The sequence below is a fragment of the Notolepis coatsorum genome, assembly GCF_963971535.1.
Source record: "Notolepis coatsorum genome assembly, chromosome: 15".
Lineage (NCBI taxonomy): Eukaryota > Metazoa > Chordata > Actinopteri > Aulopiformes > Paralepididae > Notolepis > Notolepis coatsorum.
In genome coordinates, this window is record NC_140179.1 from 60252003 (window position 1) to 60272931 (window position 20929).

Consider the following 20929-nt stretch of genomic DNA (forward strand, 5'->3'; position numbering starts at 1 on the left):
GAGAGGGAGCAAGAGGGGGGCAGAGAGAGAGAGTGAGGAGCGATAGGGGGGCAGAGAGAGAGAGCGAGAGGGGGGCAGAGAGAGGCAGAGAGAGAGAGGGAGAGAGAGAGCGAGCGGGGGGGCAGAGAGAGAGAGTGAACGGGAGGGAGAGAGAGAGCGAGAGGGGGGGCAGATAGAGAGAGTGAGAGGGAGGGAGAGAGAGAGCGAGGGGGGGGGCAGAGAGAGAGGACACAGTTGTCCCACACACTCACCTTCAAGCTGAGCTGTGAGTCAAAGGCACCCGAGGGGAGCAGGAGAACCACCTCTCAGTCCGATCACCTGGCTGTTTGAAGCCTGGTCTTTACCACGTAACCCGCGCCAGCAGGATGATGCCCCAGATGCAGTCAGCGGTAGAATACAACACCTACGGCTACATGGTGCACCAGGAGGAACTGATGGACTACACCGTGCAGGAGGACGAGTGGGACCGTGACCTGCTGCTGGACCCCGCCTGGGAGAAACAGCAGCGGAAGGTCGGTCGGTTTCTTCTTCTTCTCCTTCCTCTTGTCTTTATTTGATTTTATTTGATATTTATTTATCTCGAACAACCATAAACACACAAACTTGAAATAACTACAAATAATAACAACAACTAAATAAAAAAAAAAAAAAAATGTATAAATCAAATACAAATACAAATCAAATAAAATATATCTTCCTAGACATGGAAGCAATTGTCAACATAGCTCAAGACAAAATGGTTTTGTTCGAGAAGGGACAGAAAGAAGCAAAGCTTATCTGGTCCTGCCCCTTCCTTACAATATCATATTAATATACCTATCAATATCAAAAATAATATACCTATCCACTACAGCAAAAGATAAATAATTACAAAAATACTAGTTCACGTTATTTTCAAGCTCCTCTATCTTATACTTGTCCAAAAAAGTTGGTTCCATTGTTGGAGCCTATGAAATAATATGAATGAAAGTAGCCTATGTCAAATGTTCATTCTATCTAGACCTACAGCAGCGGAAGGTCGGTTGGTTTCTTCTTCTTCTCCTTCTTCTCGTCTTTATAACGGCATCCAGAAAAGTTGGTTCCATTGTTGGAGCCTATTATACTGTAGGCCTACTGGCTGAAATAATATGAATGAAAGTATGCCTATGTCAAATGTTCATTCTAGACCTACAGTAAGCTATAGGATATGAGACAAATAGGCTGTATAGTCAGTCTGTAGACTATATTTGCTAAGTTTTAAAATACAATAGAATTATCCATGTGAATCCATGAAGAGAAATGAAAACACTCTAATTTCAATATTGCCTGTAGCTGGTAAATTCTACTCATGTTGGCAGGTAGCCCTTTTACTCAGGTCTATATATAAATAAATGACTAATAAATCAAATTGATGGGTGAACGTCACTGCGACAGGTTCCTGCACATTATTATAATTTTAGGTTTGACAGACCATAAGTTATGGGTGTTTATATCTTTATTTATACAAGTTATTTTCTCTGTCAGCAATGTCCAGTTTCACATTCACGCAGTTAAACAAACACATGCCCATCTGGGATTGGCCCAGTAGGCTACAACCACGGGCTTCTGCTGTCAGCCACTCAGCAACTCTTCTGGAGCAGTTAGGGCGCGAAGGCATATAAAGGCACTGGTCATCAACCAGTAAGCAAGCTAGCAGCCCCCCTGTTGTCAGCTGTCGCCATTTCTCCCAGGTGTCAGGCTCCTCATTCACTTCCATTAATTTGGGGGACCTAGTCTAAACACAGTAAGGCTCTCCTCTCATGGAGGGCAGGTAGTGAAAGGCGTTTAAAGTTAACCCTTTCACTGCCACACGACAGACGGTTAACCCTTTACTGTCAGTCTGTCACACAACTGACGGTCGGTTGTTAACCGGCTGTTGTGTGGCAGTGAAAGGGTTAACCTTCTGTGAATTGTCGCAGTGAAAGGGTTAACCGTTTTGGTAGCGCAGCAGTGAAAGGGTTCATCCTGGAAGCTGGATTCTGTCTTGTAAAGATAAGGTGGCAGGCTTGTTTACAAAGATGTTAAATCTACTCTGACGTGATCAAGTTGACTTGAATCTGTTCTTCCTCTTAACATTAGCAGTAAACATGGGGCATGCACAATCATCTTTGCCATCGTTATGGAATTAATGTGTCCTCATGATCAAGGATCTTTGGTGCCATTGCATACCTGGTTATACTATTGTCTTTCCGTGGGACAGACTCCAGGGACATTCTGGAGGAAACCATTTGACTATGTGAAGGTTGTCGTATGGTTTCATCCGGACTGTTTGGTTCAAAAGCTTAGACTTTGAGGCTAATATATCCCTTTCTCGATGCAGGGTCATGCTCATGGGATCATCCCTATGTTCCCCGGGTCCTATGTTCCCCGGGTTCTATGTTCCCCGCTTTGATTGATTAATAGATTGAACATTTTATAAATTTTTATTATTTTATTAATTATTAATGTCCGCCTTGTTTCGAACGGTTAAGCTTAGGCCCTCGTTCGAACTGGTTAAGGTTAGAGTTTGGAATCAGGGCTGGTGGTCTAAAATTTTCAATCTATCAATCAATCAAAGCGGGGAACATAGAACCCGGGGAACATAGGACCCGGGGAACATAGACATGCTCCCATGCTCATAGGAAGTTTGGCACGCTAGCAGCATCTTTGTTGTCTACAATCATAGGTGGATATATGTAGGTTAGCTAGCAGCATCTTTGTTGTCTACAATCATAAGGTGAATACATGTAGGTTAGCTAGTAGCATCCTTGTCTAGAAACACAAGGTGAATACATGTAGGTTAGCTAGCAGCATCATTGTTGTCTAGAAAGTAGAAACACAAGGTGAATACATGTAGGCTAGGTTAGTTAGCAGCACCCTTGTTGTCTAGAAACAGTAGGTGAATACATGTAGGTTAGCTAGCAGCATCGTTGTCTAGAAACACAAGGTGAATACATGTAGGTTAGCTAGCAGCATCCTTGTTGTCTAGAAACACAAGGTGAATACATGTAGCTTGCCTATAGCAGCATCCTTGTTGTCTAGAAACACAATGTGAATGTATGTAGGTTGGCTAGCAGCATCTTTGTTGTCTAGAGACATAAGGTGAATACATGTAGGTTAGCTAGCAGCTCCTTGTCTAGAATCATAAGGTGAATACATGTAGGTTAGCTAGCAGCATCTTTGTTGTCTAGAATCACAAGGTGAATACACGTAGGTTAGCAGCATCCTTATTGTCTAGAAACATACAGTGAATACATCTAAGTTAGCTAGCAGCATCCTTGTCTACAAGGAAACTAAAAGAAGGAAGGGTCATGACATCACAATACCAACGTTCTATGCTCTGCTTGGTGGCAGACTTTGGTGCTAGTCCTATTGAAGCCTATATTAAAATTCTAAATATACCAGCTATCAAATGAAATATACATCAACCAATATAGCAAACAAATTGCAGACGATTCTGACATCCAAGGTAATAACCTGTTAAACGAGGAGATGGCTGATCCCATATTCAACTCAATGTCGGCTGAACTGAAAGTTTCCATGCTTGGCACCAAGGTTAAGGTTAGAGTTTGGAATCAGGGCTGGTGGTCTATCGCCCTGCTCTAAAGATAAACTCGAGTCAAAGCATAACCGACTATCTATCGCTACCGGGGAACATAGGACCCGGGGAACATAGACATGCTCCCCTTGTTGTCTAGAAACACAAGGTGAATACATGTAGGTTAGCTAGCACCGTCCTTGTTGTCTAGAAATATAAGGCAAATACATGTAGGTTAGCTAGCAGCATCCTTGTTGTCTAGAAACATAAGTTGAATACATGTAGGTTAGCTAATAGCATCCTTGTTGTCTAGAAACACAAGGTGAATACATGTAGGTTAGCTAGCAGCATCCTTGTTGTCTAGAAACATAAGTTGAATACATGTAGGTTAGCTAATAGCATCCTTGTTGTCTAGAAACACAAGGTGAATACATGTAGGTTAGCTAGCAGCATCCTTGTTGTCTAGAAACATAAGTTGAATACATGTAGGTTGGCTAGCAGCATCCTTGTCTAGAATCATAAGGTGAATACATGTAGGTTAGCTAGCAGCGTCCGGGAGCATGTCTATGTTCCCCGGGTCCTATGTTCCCCGGGTCCTATGTTCCCCGCTTGATTGATTGATTGAACATTTTAGACCACAGCCCCGATTCCAAACTCTAACCTTAACCAACTTCGAAAGAGGGCCTAAGCTTAACCAGTTCGAAACAAGGCGGACATTAATAATTAATAAAATTATAAAAATTTATAAAATGTTCAATCAATGAATCAATCAAGCGGGGAACATAGGACCCGGCCAATATGGGACCCGGGGAACATAGGGATGATCCTCAGCGTCCTTGTTGTCTAGAAACATAAAGTGAATATAGGTTAGCTAGCAGCGTCCTTGTTGTCTAGAAGGTGAATAAAAAGAGGGTGAAAATATAATGAAGGGGGGGGGGGGGGGGGGGGGTCATCACTAGCTTATATAAATAACCCTCTCTGCACCCATACACAGGTTTATAGACATATATATAATCTTTTTGCACTGACGACCTTGACAAAATAGCCTATTGTAGTTGAGTAGCGGTATTGACCTACAGCGAGCGAGCACATGATATCTGACAGCGCTTGTCCAACAATAGACTGGTGCAGCAATGACTGGCGTTCACTGTCATTCCTCTGATGTGAATAGCATAGGACTGTCAACAGTTGTCCCAACGAACCGAATGACAAGATGGATGCTAACTCCTATTTTAACTGAAGGGGCAGATGAAGAGAGAGAGAGAGAGAGAGAGAGAGAGAGAGAGAGAGAGAGAGAGAGAGAGAGAGAGAGAGAGAGAGAGAGAGAGAGAGAGAGAGAGAGAGAGAGAGAGAGAGAGAGAGAGAGAGGAGTTGTTCTCAACCTCTTTGGGTCATGACCCGACGTGGTTGCGCTTAGACAGAACAGTGAACTTTGACACCATAAAGTATTTTTATTCTTTCCTTTTCAGGCCATTTAATTGTATTAATGATTGGAGGAGGTATATAGGCTTCATGTAATTTTGTATTTCACAAGTATTTCAGAAACATTTTAGTTAAGATTTTAGGTAGAGAAAAGAGAAGATTTATGCGTGAGCCGCCATCTTGTACACATGTGTTTGATCAAGATATCTTCACACGCACATAACTGCACGTTATGAACTACAATTGTGGCTGCAATTCTGAATGGCTCATTTCAAGAGGGAGGGTTCTTGTCACAGATGAACTGCAGAAAAGGCACAATGCACATATTTAACATTTTCTCAGTGTTGGGACAACCCATCATTCTGTAAAAACAAGCAACACAGGAAAAGGCCATTTTCTCAATAGGTCCCATTTAAAGGAAAACTCCAACATTTTGGGAAATTAGCTTATTTGCCATCTACCCTGGAGTTAGACAAGAAGATACATACCTTTTTTCTTCTCTGTGCATGCAGTAGGAGTAGGAAGACGTGCACGTTAGCCTAGCTTAGCGTCAGTCACTGGAAGTAGGTTCCTCCATTAGCCTAGTTCCCAACGTCTTCCTACTCCTACTGCATGCACAGAGAAGAAAAAGGTATGCATCTTCTTGTCTAACTCCAGGGTTCCCAAAATGTTGGAGTGTTAAGATACATACCTTTTTTCTTCTCTGTGCATGCAGTAGGAGTAGGAAGACGCGCACAGTTAGCCTAGCTTAGTGTCAGTCACTGGAAGTAGGTTCCTCCATTAGCCTAGTTCCCAACGTCTTCCTACTCCTACTGCATGCACAGAGAAGAAAAAGATATGTATCTTCTTGTCTAACTCCAGGGTAGATGGCAAGTAAGATCATTTCCCAAAATGTTGGAGTTTTCCTTTAAGATAGAGTGCATATTTCTAAATATTCATGATCCTCGTTCATGATTCAGATAATTGAAAAGCAGTAGAAATTATGTCCAATATTAAAGTAATCCAGTACACACCATGAGCCTTCAGAGTTACTTTTCTTTCATTTATTTCATGTTTATTAGAATCTGTTTATTAGGATCAATGTATTGGGATCGGTCTCTCCATCAGGTTGATTCCAGTTGTGAAGTTTGTTACATCTCCAAACATGTCATCAGCCATATATTTGGAATTTAGACTATATCTAGCCATATATTTAGAATAGCAGGTGGATTGGCCTCAGCTTGCTGACCTAGTCATGTACACTAGCTAGCTGACCCAGCCATTTCCTAGTCATGCACACTAGCTAGCTGACCTAGCCATGGCCTAGTCATGCACACTAGCTAGCTGACCTAGCCATGGCCTAGTCATGTACACTAGCTAGCTGACCTAGCCATGGCCTAGTCATGCACACCAGCTAGCTAGCTGACCTAGCCATGGCCTAGTCATGCACACTAGCTAGCTGACCTAGCCATGGCCTAGTCATGCACACTAGCTATAGCTGACCTAGCCATGGCCGGGAGCATGTCTATGTTCCCCGGGTCCTATGTTCCCCGGTAGCGATAGATAGTCGGTTATGCTTAGAGTTTATCTTTAGAGCAGGGCGATAGACCACCAGCCCTGATTCCAAACTCTAACCTTAACCAACTTCGAAAGAGTCGCCAAGCTTAACCAGTTCGAAACAAGGCGGACATTAATAAAATGTTCAATAAATCAATCAATCAATCGGGCAACATAGAACCCGGGGAACATAGAGCTCGGGGAACATAGGGATGACCTCCCATGGCCTAGTCATGTACACTAGCTAGCTGACCTAGCCATGGCCTAGTCATGCACACTAGCTAGCTGACCTAGCCATGGCCTAGTCATGCACACTAGCTAGCTGACCTAGCCATGGCCTAGTCATGCACACTAGCTAGCTGACCTAGCCATGGCCTAGTCATGCACACTAGCTAGCTGACCTAGCCATGGCCTAGTCATGCACACTAGCTAGCTGACCTAGCCATGGCCTAGTCATGTACACTAGCTAGCTGACCTAGCCATGGCCTAGTCATGCACACCAGCTAGCTAGCTGACCTAGCCATGGCCTAGTCATGCACACTAGCTAGCTGACCTAGTCATGGCCTAGTCATGCACACTAGCTAGCTGACCTAGCCATGGCCTAGTCATGCACACCAGCTAGCTAGCTGAGCTAGCCATGGCGGGAGCATGTCTATGTTCCCCGGGTCCTATGTTCCCCGGGTCCTATGTTCCCCGATTGATTGATTGAAAATGTTAGACCACCAGCCCTGATTCCAAACTCTAACTTTAACCAACTTCGAAAGAGGGCCTAAGCTTAACCAGTTCGAAACAAGGCGGACATTAATAATTAATAAAATTATAAAAATTTATAAAATGTTCAATCAATTAATCAATCAATCGGGGAACATAGGACCCGGGCAACATAGGACCCAGGGAACATAGGGATGATCCCGCCATGACCTAGTCATGCACACTAGCTAGCTGACTTAGCCATGGCCTAGTCATATACACTAGCTAGCTGACCTCATCATCATCATCATCATCATCATCATCATTTATTTATTTGTACATGGAATTACCACAGTATCCAACAGTACATATTAATATAATTCACCAAATTCCATGGCCGAAAGGAACAGGAAGAAGAATAATGTATAAAAATAATAATAATAATGTATACACACATACAACACACCGATAGACTTATTGCGTAAAACCAAACAGAATATACCCATTTTGGAAAAATGGAAACATCAACACAACTAAATTAAATCAACATAAATAAACCCATTTTGTGTATCTATCAGTCAAACTACATATTTAGGTTCATTCATTTATAACACACACACACACACACACACACACACACACACACACACACACACACACACACACACACACACACACACACACACACACACACACACACACACACACACACACACACACACACACACACACACACACACACATTTATATAATGTATTATTCTATATTATACTTCTATATGCTATATAATTTTATGGTCTAGTCATGTACACCAGCTTGTTTCAAAGTCTCAAAAACGAAAACAGTGGTGCGTTATGCTGTTTGGACATATTGAAAAAATACTTTGTGTGGTTATCCTGTGTGGTTATCCTGCGTGGTCATCCCATATGCCAGTATTCAACAAGGCCACTTTTAGATGTCAGCACAGGCCTAATTTATGAGGTGACAAAAGCCTGTCATGACCGTCAAACGTCCTCATGACCTCTGCACTGATATGACGCACTCTGTGTGAATGCTTGTGTGTCTGTGGTTTGTGTAGAGTTTGAGTGTGTGTGTGTTTCGTGTGTGTGTTTCTCTGTCTTTGTCTGAGGGCACCTGTGTGTGCGTCTAAGTTTGTTTTGCTCTTTGCGGCGCGTCATAAATCCTTTTGACCGGAGCCACTGGAAAAAGCAAGCAATCACTCTGCTGCCAGCCAACAGTTCCCTACTGGCAGGCATCCTACCAGCTATAGCTAGCCAGTCAGCTAGTCTGTCAACCAGCCAGTTAGCTAGCCAGCCAGTTAGCCATCCAGCTAGAAAAAGGTGGCCAAAAAGGACACATGGCTTAGAGAGAGAGAAAGAGAGAGAGAGAGAGAGAGAGAGAGAGAATAATGGCTCACGACGCTAATGAGACAGACGATGTATCCTTGATCAACCTGTATAGGCGTTGGGCGGAGAGAGAGAGGGTATTATACGGCAGAAAGACAGTGAATGTACCGAGTGAGGATGAGGGCGGCTCCTTCATGTTGTGGATCACGCATGGCATGCAGAAGAAGGTATGTAAGGCTCACGCACGGCACGCAGTGTGTAGCAGGTATGTATAAGAAGAGTGTCTGCCATGTTGTCACACGCTGTTTTCCATTGAGCCGCCGCGTTGGTCGACTTCAGACGCAGATACTCTGAGAGTGGAAACTGCCTCGGAGCCAGGGCGGACGGACGGACGGGACAGCCAGATAATGAGCTCACAGAGCGGGACATAATATAGTTGTTCTTCTGCATACAGCCAATTAAATATAAAATAAATACTAACACACAATTTGTTAATGTGTCTTATCGTTCTTATTCTTAATTCATAAGATGCCTTATTATTCTCTCTCTCTTATATGTTTTTTTTATCCCTTATTTTCTATTAGATTTGTTTTTTGTATTGTGACTTTGTAGTTGTTATTGTAAAAATACTGGTAAATAAACATGTACTTAATTTACTGGTATTATCTTCTCCTCTCCTCCTCTCTCCTTTCCTCCTCACCTCCCCTCTCTTCTCCTCTCCCGTCCTCTCCTCTCCTCTCATCTCTTCTCCTCCTCTCTCCTCTTCTCCTCTCTCCTCCTCTCCTCTCCCCCCTTCTCCTCCTCTCTTCTCCTCTCCCCTCCTCTCCTCTCCTCTTCTCTCATCTCTTCTCCTCCTCTCTCCTCCTCTCCTCTCCCCCTTCTCCTCCTCTCTTCTCCTCTCCTCTCCTCTCCTCTCCTCTCCTCTCTTCTCCTCTCCTCTCCTCTCCTCTCCTCTCCTCTCCTCTCCTCTCAGACCTTTACGGCATGGTGTAACTCTCACTTGAGGAAGGCAGGGACTTCAATTGATAACATTGAGGAGGACTTCAAGAACGGACTGAAGCTCATGCTGCTGCTGGAAGTAATTTCTGGTGCGTGGAACAACACACACACGCACGCACGCAGGCAGGCAGGCAGGCAGGCAGGCAGGCACACACACACACACACACACGCACACACACACACACACACACACACACACACACACACACACACACACACACACACACACACACACACACACACACACACACACACAACACACACACACACACACACACACACACACACACACACACACACACACACACACACACACACACACACACAAATCCTAAATATGATATTCATTTGAATCTGAATCCTATCGCTCTGTTGAGAGGAGGAGATGTGATAACACCTTCATGAAACTACATGTGTCTTCTACTGTGTCTTGAGAGCTTGGCCCCCAAAGAAACTCCTCCGGATGATGTCACATGGAGGAGAGCAGACCTCTAGTGAACTGCAGATGCTATTAACCTTTCTGCTGCTACTACTACTACTACTACTACTACTACTACTACTACTACTACTACTACTACTACTACTACTACTACTACTACTACTACAGTTGACAGTAGTTGAGGAAATAGTGTCTGCAGTTCACTTGAGGTCCATATTCCATACTATTCCATACTGTTCAGTACTATTCCATAGTGTTCCAGATTAATCCGACGATACTGTTCCATACAATTTAATACTATTCCATACCATATACTACTATTTAATACTATTCCATACCATACTACTATTTAATAATATTCCATACTATTTAATAATATTCCATACTATATACTACTATTTAATAATATGCCATACTATTTAATACTATTCCATACTGTTCCATAGTCTTCCATACTGTTCCATACTGTTCCATAGTCTTCCATACTGTTCCATAGGCGAGAGACTTCCTAAGCCAGACAGAGGGAAGATGCGTTTCCACAAGATCGCCAACGTCAACAAAGCTTTGGAGTACATCACCAGCAAGGGAGTGAAACTGGTCTCTATTGGAGCAGAGGGTAACACCGGGCACACACACACAAGTAAAATTCAGAGAATGTATTTTTGTGTTTGTAACCTATTTGTTGTTCCCTGCAGAGATAGTGGACGGTAACGTAAAGATGACCCTTGGAATGATTTGGACCATTATACTTCGCTTTGCTATACAGGATATATCTGTAGAGGGTAGGGATCTATCTATCTATCTATCTATCTATCTATCTATCTATCTATCTATCTATCTATCTATCTATCTATCTATCTATCTATCTATCTATCTATCTATCTATCTATCTATCTATCTATCTATCTATCTATCTATCTATCTATCTATCTATCTATCTATCTATCTATCTATCTATCTATCTATCTATCTATCTATCTATCTATCTATCTATCTATCTATCTATCTATCTATCTATCTATCTATCTATCTATCTATCTATCTATCTATCTATCTATCTATCTATCTATCTATCTATCTATCTATCTATCTATCTATCTATCTATCTATCTATCTATCTATCTATCTATCTATCTATCTATCTATCTATCTATCTATCTATCTATCTATCTATCTATCTATCTATCTATCTATCTATCTATCTATCTATCTATCTATCTATCTATCTATCTATCTATCTATCTATCTATCTATCTATCTATCTATCTATCTATCTATCTATCTATCTATCTATCTATCTATCTATCTATCTATCTATCTATCTATCTATCTATCTATCTATCTATCTATCTATCTATCTATCTATCTATCTATCTATCTATCTATCTATCTATCTATCTATCTATCTATCTATCTATCTATCTATCTATCTATCTATCTATCTATCTATCTATCTATCTATCTATCTATCTATCTATCTATCTATCTATCTATCTATCTATCTATCTATCTATCTATCTATCTATCTATCTATCTATCTATCTATCTATCTATCTATCTATCTATCTATCTATCTATCTATCTATCTATCTATCTATCTATCTATCTATCTATCTATCTATCTATCTATCTATCTATCTATCTATCTATCTATCTATCTATCTATCTATCTATCTATCTATCTATCTAATCTTGTTTGTTTGCCTCTCTATACAGAGACTTCTGCCAAGGAGGGTCTTCTTCTATGGTGCCAGAGGAAGACCGCCCCCTACAAGATGGTTAATGTACAGAACTTCCACTGCAGGTGAGGTCGGCCCTCCACATTTGAAGTGTCTGCGAAGTGGCTTTAAAGGGGAATGCCACACCTTTTAAAAATCTGGATGTTATTGCCGTGCCCCGCGACAGTGGAGTCAGGTTTTGTGAATGTGCACCACTCTCTCCAAGAGCTAATCAGACCTGAGGAAGACCACTTGTATTTGTGATGTCACGCTTAAAGTCTCTGTGGATTAAGAGCTCAAACAAACATGATATAGCGCCACAAAATCAGTGCCCCAGGTTCTACATCCAGGTGACATCACAAATTGGAGGGTTCCCTCTCTGATTTTATAGCTTTAGGGGAATATGGTGCAGTCAATTAAATTAAATTCAAACCTTTATTTATTCTCGAAAAGGACAATTGAGATCACAAACATTTTCAATGTGACTTGCAGACATTTCAATGCATACATTTTTTACAATATAATAATAAGAATAGGTATAAAATACACTAAAAGTCGTGCAACCTAGAACGTGCAGACATAAGAATAGGCATAAAATAAAGGCTGAATCTGTAATCCAAACGTTAACCTCTTACCCTGTATTCTACTGTCATACACTTTTACTATTAGGTAGACTATTCTGTTTTGTGTTTTTGTGTTTACATGTGATGTATTGTATATTGTATACATGCACTTTTATTATGTTCTTTTGTGATGTACCGCACATTTTATTGCTGTCTGATATATTGCAAATGTTATTGCTGTCATCTTGGCCAGGTCTCCCTTGCAAAAGAGATCTTGTATCTCAATGGGACTTCCTGGTTAAATAAAGGTTAAATAAAATAAAAATTAAGCCCGGAGCCCTATTTTCTGAAGATCCGCCTAAAATACATACCTAAGTAAATGGAAGATTGCTCCACTTCTACAATGTCCATTTGCATGTTCTTGGTATCTAGGGACATATATGGACCTCAGTGAATGTATTCCCAGTGTCAGAAATATTGTGTCTATTACTAGGCTTGCTGATGAAACAAAGGAGAATATGAATTATGATTTTTCTTTGCATCTTTGACAGTGAATAACACCATGCTAAAAATGACCAGACATAAGAAACTGCCACTGAGCTCGTTCAGTACCTTCTTGAGATCATGTGTACAAAAAAATCTAAGGAAATGAATAAAGGTAAGATGATTAAACAGAAGGTTTTGTAGATACAGTACTGAATTCTGCCATCCGGACCCATGCAATTTGAAATATTATCATAGAATATAGAATATGAGGCCTATAAATGACCTTATTATAGCCAACTTACACACAATGGATCGGGCCAAATCTACTCTTTCCAATGGCAGAGTTCAATTTGGATTTAGTATCACCAGGCGTGCATGAAGAACAGAGAATGAAATCTACTGTATGTACAGTAGGTTTTTTATTCTTGCAACAGCTCCGCCATTTTGAAACTGATTTCAAATCGGATGGTTGCCAAATGTTGACAATAGGGGAGACAAACTAACTGCGCTCCAATATATGCCAATAATGTTCTGTTTTGTGGTATATAATCCAGAGTAATAAGAGAAATAAAAAAAATTCATACACAAGTAATTTGCTTGAAAGCAACGCTCATTGAGAGCTCTGGATGTCCTTCAAAATGGCGGATCTCCGCGAAAAATACAACACATTTCAAAAACTAAAATCTCACTAATAACTAGGGATGTTCGATATTGGCTTTTTTACCGATATCTGATATACCGATATTGTGATATTGTGTTTCCCCCCCCCCCAAAAACACAACATTATGCATACTTTTTACAATAAATAAAATAAGAATTTGTGCTTGCCTGGGTAAATAAAGGTTAAATAAATGTAAAAAATCTTTTTTATTATTTTATTTTTATTTCTTTTTTTGAAAACCGATACCGATAATTTCCGATATTACATTTGAATGCCAATATCGGCCGATAATATCGGTAGGCCGATAATATCGGACATCCCTACTAATAACACTTTAACCTATTGGTAAACAAACGTATTGCTGAAAATATACACTATGACTGCTGTTATGACATGGTTAGGATGTTTACTCTTGAATACGTTTGGAAAAAAAAAACATAATTATGTCAGACAGAGAGAGAATGATTTATGACGTGATGTAATTTGCGATCCGGTACCGGACCGCACGGGTGGAAGAGGTTAAAGGGATAAGTCAGATTTTTGGAAACATAGTCCTATTTCCTACTTACCAACGATAATGTTGTTGATCGGTAGAGTCATTTCTCAGCACAATCCCTGCTGTTCCTCATACTAGCTCCAGATAGTTAACCACAATCCATGCTGTTCCTTATACTAGCTCCAAAGGGGTCATCCCTATGTTCCCTGTGTCCTATGTTCCCCGCTTTTTCTATGTTCCCCACTCCCGAAATAAAGGTTCTATGTTCCCCGGTCCCGCCCGCTCCCGAACGCTCCCGAACAAAAAAAGGGTTCTATGTTCCCCGCTGCAATAAGGGTCCTATGTTCCCCGGTCGTATGTTCCCTGCATGCGAGTTACGTGATGTTGTGGATAGTTGAGGATATATGCGAGTTACGTGAATACGTGAATATAACTTGCCCGGGCATTAACAGCTCCGTCTTTTAATACACACTTATATCGTACAGTAACTTCAAATAAGATATTGAAAGATAAAGGGTAGTTGAGGATATATGCGAGTTACGTGAATACGTGAATATAGCTTGCCCTGGGACACAAACCTTCATACGCATTAACAGCTCCATCTTTTAATACACACTTATATCGTACAGTAACGTCAAATAAGCGCACAATAAAAAGAAAAGATCCAGGCGGAATTAAATATGCCATAGGAGTAGAAGGGTTTTAAACTGACGTCAAATCGGCGCAAAACAAGCTGAATCCGCTTCAAGAAGACGCATGACATTGGGTACTAATTACAACAAGACATTCATTAATTGCATTGTTACTGTTCACATGTGTGGTGCCGTAGTCGCCCGTCATATTTAAGTAAGGATAGTTTGAATGACACTTCAGCACCAAGGCGCTGTCCACCACAAGCCAATAGTATCCAGCTGCACAGCCGGAGAGCAACGCTCTCAGGGCCGCGCTGTGACAACTTTACCTTCATAGGAAACTGCCTGCTTAAAATGGACCTCCAAATGGTTCTTCAACTTACTCAACCGTGTTGGTTTGAATAAGGATGCATTGCAGAAAGGGCAATGAAAGTGCTGGCAGCATGTGATGCATCAAGATTTACAATTTTTAATGGTGATTGATATGCATCTAGAAAAATAAAGGGCCTAATTGGTCAAATTGAACATTCTTATATGATTCCACATACATAACTTTGACCACAAGACCACCTGACATACCCACATATAGCTCATAGTCTTATGCATATTGCACATAGTTCATGTATAATACTATAAAATAGCTTAGACATAGCCTACTTGCATAGAATAGTCATGTATAATAATGTATAATATTGCTGGCTGTACAATACTGCTGTACAATACTGCTGTAGGCCTATAATACTGCTGTTCATATCCAGTATACACATATATTCACAGCGTGGTCGTCACAGCGCGGCCCTGAGATCGTTGCTCTCCGGCTGTGCAGCTGGACCCTTCTCAAATAAGCACGAAAAAGACGTCACTCGCCACTTAAAGAAATCAAAAGTGTGTATTTAACAACCTCAATAACGTTTGAAACACGTTTTATATTAACACATTGTGCGCCAAGAACGGCGTAAATCGTTATTGCCCGCCATGCGTTGACGCCAACAACGGCATATCACGTGTTTGGGATCAATATTTCATTTTTTCGCCATGGCATTCATAATTCATCCAACCTCCCTCCGGATCGCAGCCAGACCCTGTTCTGATATTGCAATGCCTCAATACCGCCACCTGGTGGATGGTCGGGCGAGTTACACTCACGCCAAACCGGAAGTGGCGATCGGTGCATCGAGGAAATTCCTCCGCCAGATATATATTGTGGCGTGGATCAATATACACACTCTAGTGCATTTGGATCGCTTTCGAAACGCAATAATCAATATGATTTTGGCGTTTATTGCGTCATACAAACCGGAAATGGATCTAGCAGATCGACGTCAAATAATTGGGATCTTTTTCCTCCAGTCTCATCGGCGAACGGTAAGAGGACACTAACGTTACTTTCAGCTTGATTGTCCATTTCTTTGTTTGCAATCAGTCTGATCAATATAACGACCCCCCCCCTTTCCTTCACGCATGATGAAGCATAATGTATACCGATCATATATATAATTTTTTTTTAATATAGCGTGTATAGGAAAGAAACGCCAATCGATAATCTATCATATGCTTCAGGGCCTATAACTAGAGTTTTTGGAATTACAGCAGAAAAGCTTAAAACATACTTATATCCTCGACGGTATAAACACAACAATGTATGAATGAAAAAATATAACGTTCCCACATCCGGAACGATAGATACCTGATGTTGAATGGGCCATAGTAATGCAGATATAGCTATAATATTTAAAAAGTTATAGCCCTGCAAAGAAGGTAAACATCTCCATAGGCTTACAGCGGTGGCAGAGAGGGCATAATGACGGGCACAATGCATGGCGCCCAATGTGTTAACTTAATAAATAAAAAACTAAAAATCTACTTATGTCAACGAAAATGTCCAGTAGGCCTAACTAAATAACATACATCTCTGTTACACGCAAGCATGCAGCGTCTGGTGGCCGAATCTGTTGGCACTGGAGATATACAGTACTGTTACATCCAGAACACACACACACATACACAATTACACAATTACACCATATCTACACCCTCACACAACTCTGTCGCTTTTTCGGGAGTAGCGGGGAACATAGAACCTTTTTTTAGTCGTGACCTGTACGTTTGAGAACACTACCGTAATGACAGAGAAATGAAGCAAGCTGACATGGTTGGCCCTCACACAACTCGTCGCTTTTTCGGGAGTGGGTAGCGGGAGCGGGGAACATAGGACCCGGGGAACATAGGACCCTTTTTATCGCAAGCGGGGAACATAGAACCCGGGGACCATAGGACCCGGGGAACATAGACATGCTCCCGCTCCAGATAGTTAGCCACAATCCATGCTGTTCCTCATACTAGCTCCAGATAGATAGTATGAGGAACAGCATGGATTGTAGCTAACTATCTGGAGCTAGTATGAGGAACAGCATGGATTGTGGCTAACTATCTGGAGCTAGTATGAGGAACAGCATGGATTGTGGCTAACTATCTGGAGCTAGTATGAGGAACAGCATGGATTGTAGCTAACTATCTGGAGCTAGTATGAGGAACAGCATGGATTGTAGCTAACTATCTGGAGCTAGTATGAGGAACAGCATGGATTGTAGCTAACTATCTGGAGATAGTATGAGGAACAGCATGGACTGTAGTTAACTATCTGGAGCTAATATGAGGAACATCATGGATTGTAGCTAACTATCTGGAGCTAGTATGAGGAACAGCATGGATTGTAGCTAACTATCCAGAGCTAGTATGAGGAACATACTGATCAACATCATCATTTGTAAGTAAAAAATAGGGCCAGGGTTACAAACATCAAAACTATACCTTTAACGAATGGCCAGTAGCCACACCAACCATCTCTTTCTATTCCTGAATTCCTGAAACGTGGCACAGTTTTGTCATTGACCCATCCTGCACATCAGTGGATGGGGACGTGGTGGGGGGGGGGTTCACAGGCCTTCGAGCAACACTGTACTTATTGTACTTATTTTATGCCTATTCTTCATGTTAAGATGATCCTTATGATCCTTATGATATGTATGGGTCCATGTTATCAAGATGTTCCTTTAATATATGTATGGGTCCATGTTATCAAGACGATCCTGTATGGGTCCATGTTATCAAAACGATCCTTTAACACTTTGATCGCCAGGGTTAAATTCATAATTTACCATCCCTTGCCAGCCCTATTTAACATGGAGAAGTTCCCCTTCTTTGCAGGGCTATAACTTTTTAAATTGTATTGCTAAATTGACATTACTATGGCCCATTCAACGTCCTATATCTATTGTTCAGGGTGTAGCAACGTTATACTTTTTCATTCACATATTCATACTAAAATACGGTCTAAAGTATAAGTATGTTTTTATCGTTTTCTGCAGCTTTCTCCAGAACTTGATTTATAGCCCCAAATGCATTATATTGATGATGATACAGTTTGATAGGAATCTGTGCGAGATAAAAAATTTCAACTGGACGTGCTTCTAGGAGTTACTAAGTATGATCTGATGTTGACCGGATGGGCGGGGGGTCGTTTCTAATTCCGTGGCCAACGTTATATCATTCATCTAGTGTGGGTGATATGATCATTAGAACAGTTAGTATCGAACACGTTGAAAAATAATGCTGGATCTTACCGTATCTTCCTCGCGCCGTTGGACGATGAGCGTGGAACTGAAATATTCCTATTATGGGATGTAGAAATATCCGATCCATTTCCAGGTTGTATAATAGTATACGTCCAAATCATGTTGTTTATCGAGTTATTTGCAACCGATCGATGTGCAGTGTGTCAAGATGGAGTCCCGGTAACGATAGCGAGTGCCCGGACGAAATATGGGTGAGCACCACTTCATCCGCATCACTTCCTGTTTGGGCGATCCGCCGATCGGCCACCAGATGGCGCTCTTGAACCGTTGGAGAGTTGAGAGGGGCTCTCCGGGGGACAAATATGATTTCGATCACAGATTTTTGAAATATTGATATCAAAGACGCTGCCCAGCGTCTTCGGTAGAATGAGCATGGCGGGGAAAGACGCTGCCCAGCGTTTTTGGCGATTAAAGTGTTAATATATGTATGGGTCAATCCATCCATGTTATCAAGATGATCCTTTAAAACCTGTTAAGCTGTAAGGTCCCCCAATTGGGAGGACCCTGCTTTTCTTTATCATAGATTGATCAATAGAGACCGTATTAGACCCCCAATTATCATATAATGGGGTATCATTGGAAAGCCACACTCATTGGCTACAACCCTGTCGCCAAATGATTGACGGAGCTAGAGCCCCGGGAGTCTGGGGTGGTAATGTGTACTTTGGCGCACGCCTCACATATCGGCATGTAACTCGAGAACCGCTGAACGGATTTTGTCACCTGAAACTCACGATTCACTTTTAAGATTTTTTTTTATTTTTTTTTTGAAGTGTGTGTGTGTGTGTGTGTGTGTGTGTGTGTGTGTGTGTGTGTGTGTGTGTGTGTGTGTGTGTGTGTGTGTGTGTGAGATATATATATAGAGAGAGAGGGGGGTGAGAGAGATGAGGAAGGGGCAAGAGAGAAAGATAGCTGGGAGAGTGTGTGTGTGTGTGTGTGTGTGTGTGTGTGTGTGTGTGTGTGTGTGTGTGTGTGTGTGTGTGTGTGTGTGTGTGTGTGTGTGTGTGTGTGTGTGTGTGTGTGTGTGTGTGAGATATATATATAGAGAGAGAGGGGGGTGAGAGAGATGAGGAAGGGGCAAGAGAGAAAGATAGCTGGGAGAGTGTGTGTGTGTGTGTGTGTGTGTGTGTGTGTGTGTGTGTGTGTGTGTGTGTGTGTGTGTGTGTGTGTGTGTGTGTGTGTGTGTGTGTGTGTGTGTGTGTGTGTGTGTGTGTGTGTGTGTGTGTGTGTGTGTGTGTGTGTGTGTGTGTGTGTGTGTGTGAGAGAGAGAGAGGGAGGGGGGTGTGTGATTACTCAGCCCTTGTGTGGGTGAATGTAACAAGTTTCTAACGTTTTCTTTCCCCTGTTATTTCATGCACACTTTATTCATTGTTTTAAATTATTATTTTCTTTTTAAGTTATTTTGTGCATCACTCTGTTTTAAATTTGATGCAAATTTGCAATGCATGAGGGTCATCCTTTTGTGTTAAATGGCTGCATAAAGCAAGCATTTGTTGACTCATGTTGATAAGAGTATTAAAACTTGGAACTTGAAAAAGATCTGTTTAAGGTAGATAAAAAAAAAGTATTTTTTAATTATTAGTTAACTATGGACAATCATGCGATGAATCGCGATAAAATATTTTAATCGATTGATAGCACTAGTAAAAACTCATTATAATTTTTCGCCTGATTATCGGATCTTCCTGAAATCAATGGTAGATCATCATTATTATCCTTCCTCGTGCAAGCATGCAATGTGGTTTAGACCGGCGCCCCCCCCCCCCCACCTCCTGCACCCAACGGCAAACAGCCACACACATAAAACACAGATAGCTTCAATCGCGGTAGAAATAAATATCAGATCAACGCAAGCTTTCATATATAGTGTCCTTACCTGGTATCTGATGTAATGCAAAAAAAAGAATCCGATTATCTGATCGCCATTCCAGTTATCCACAGCGATCCTGTCTCCGACGTTGTTGGGCATTGCACATCAACGGGCGGGCGGGGTCAGTTGTCCAAACCATCCCTACAAGCGTGTGTTTTGCCGGAGTGTTTAGGACCCGCCCCCACGCCGCAGCTCGGTAGATAAAAGAAACGAACCCGTTTCTAATGGGGTGCAATAATGGCCGAAGGAGTTAGAGGGCGGTATAAGACCGTCTGCCAGCTCAGACACACTCAGACCAGTATGCACAAGGTGCCCCGCTGAATTATGAATGGCAATAGCGATTAAAAGAAATACTGTGAGAAAAACGTAGATCTACGTTTCCGGCACTCAGCGGTTGGGCGACAGAAACGTAGTTTCAGCACTCAACCAGTTAAGAGGTTAATGTTGTGTTTTTTTTAGTTTTTTTTTGCCAAGAGTAAAGACCTTAACCCTATCAAAACAGCGGTCAAAGTGTATATTTTAATTGTTACCGATGTTTTATGCGATTTACCGAAAATAAGAATTTATCAGAAAAATGCTAATTATATCTGTTTTATCGGAAAACAGAGAGGAAATGACTAAATCCAGATTTAACACTGCCATTGGCAAGATGAGCCTTTTCCCTATCCATAGATGTATGATTTGGCCATAATAAGGTCAAGGTCAAGTTCAAGGTCAAATATGAATTTATAATAAAAATTTATTATCATTTATTACTGTATCTACAAATCCTTCTGTTTAATCATGTTCCCTTTATTCATTTGCTTAGATCTTTTGTACACTTGATCTCAAGAAGGTGGTGAATGAGCTCAGTGAGCAAGCTCAGTTCCAGCACAATTGTAACATGGTGTTATTCCCCGGC

The 20929-nt window shown here is 41.4% G+C and overlaps 1 protein-coding gene across 1 annotated transcript in view; it reads left to right on the plus strand.

The window, feature by feature from the left end:
- Positions 1-365: 365 nt before the first annotated feature.
- The window catches only part of LOC311242063 (alpha-actinin-2-like), a gene marked incomplete at both ends in the record, with an annotated part of 33471 nt that continues 12907 nt past the window's right edge, over positions 366-20929 (plus strand). Inside the window, 5 exons of the mRNA XM_084331014.1 lie at positions 366-512; positions 9503-9617; positions 10464-10583; positions 10663-10749; positions 11684-11771. Of these exons, the coding sequence (XP_084187140.1) occupies positions 366-512; positions 9503-9617; positions 10464-10583; positions 10663-10749; positions 11684-11771 (557 nt within the window). The remainder of the gene's footprint in view (positions 513-9502; positions 9618-10463; positions 10584-10662; positions 10750-11683; positions 11772-20929) is intronic.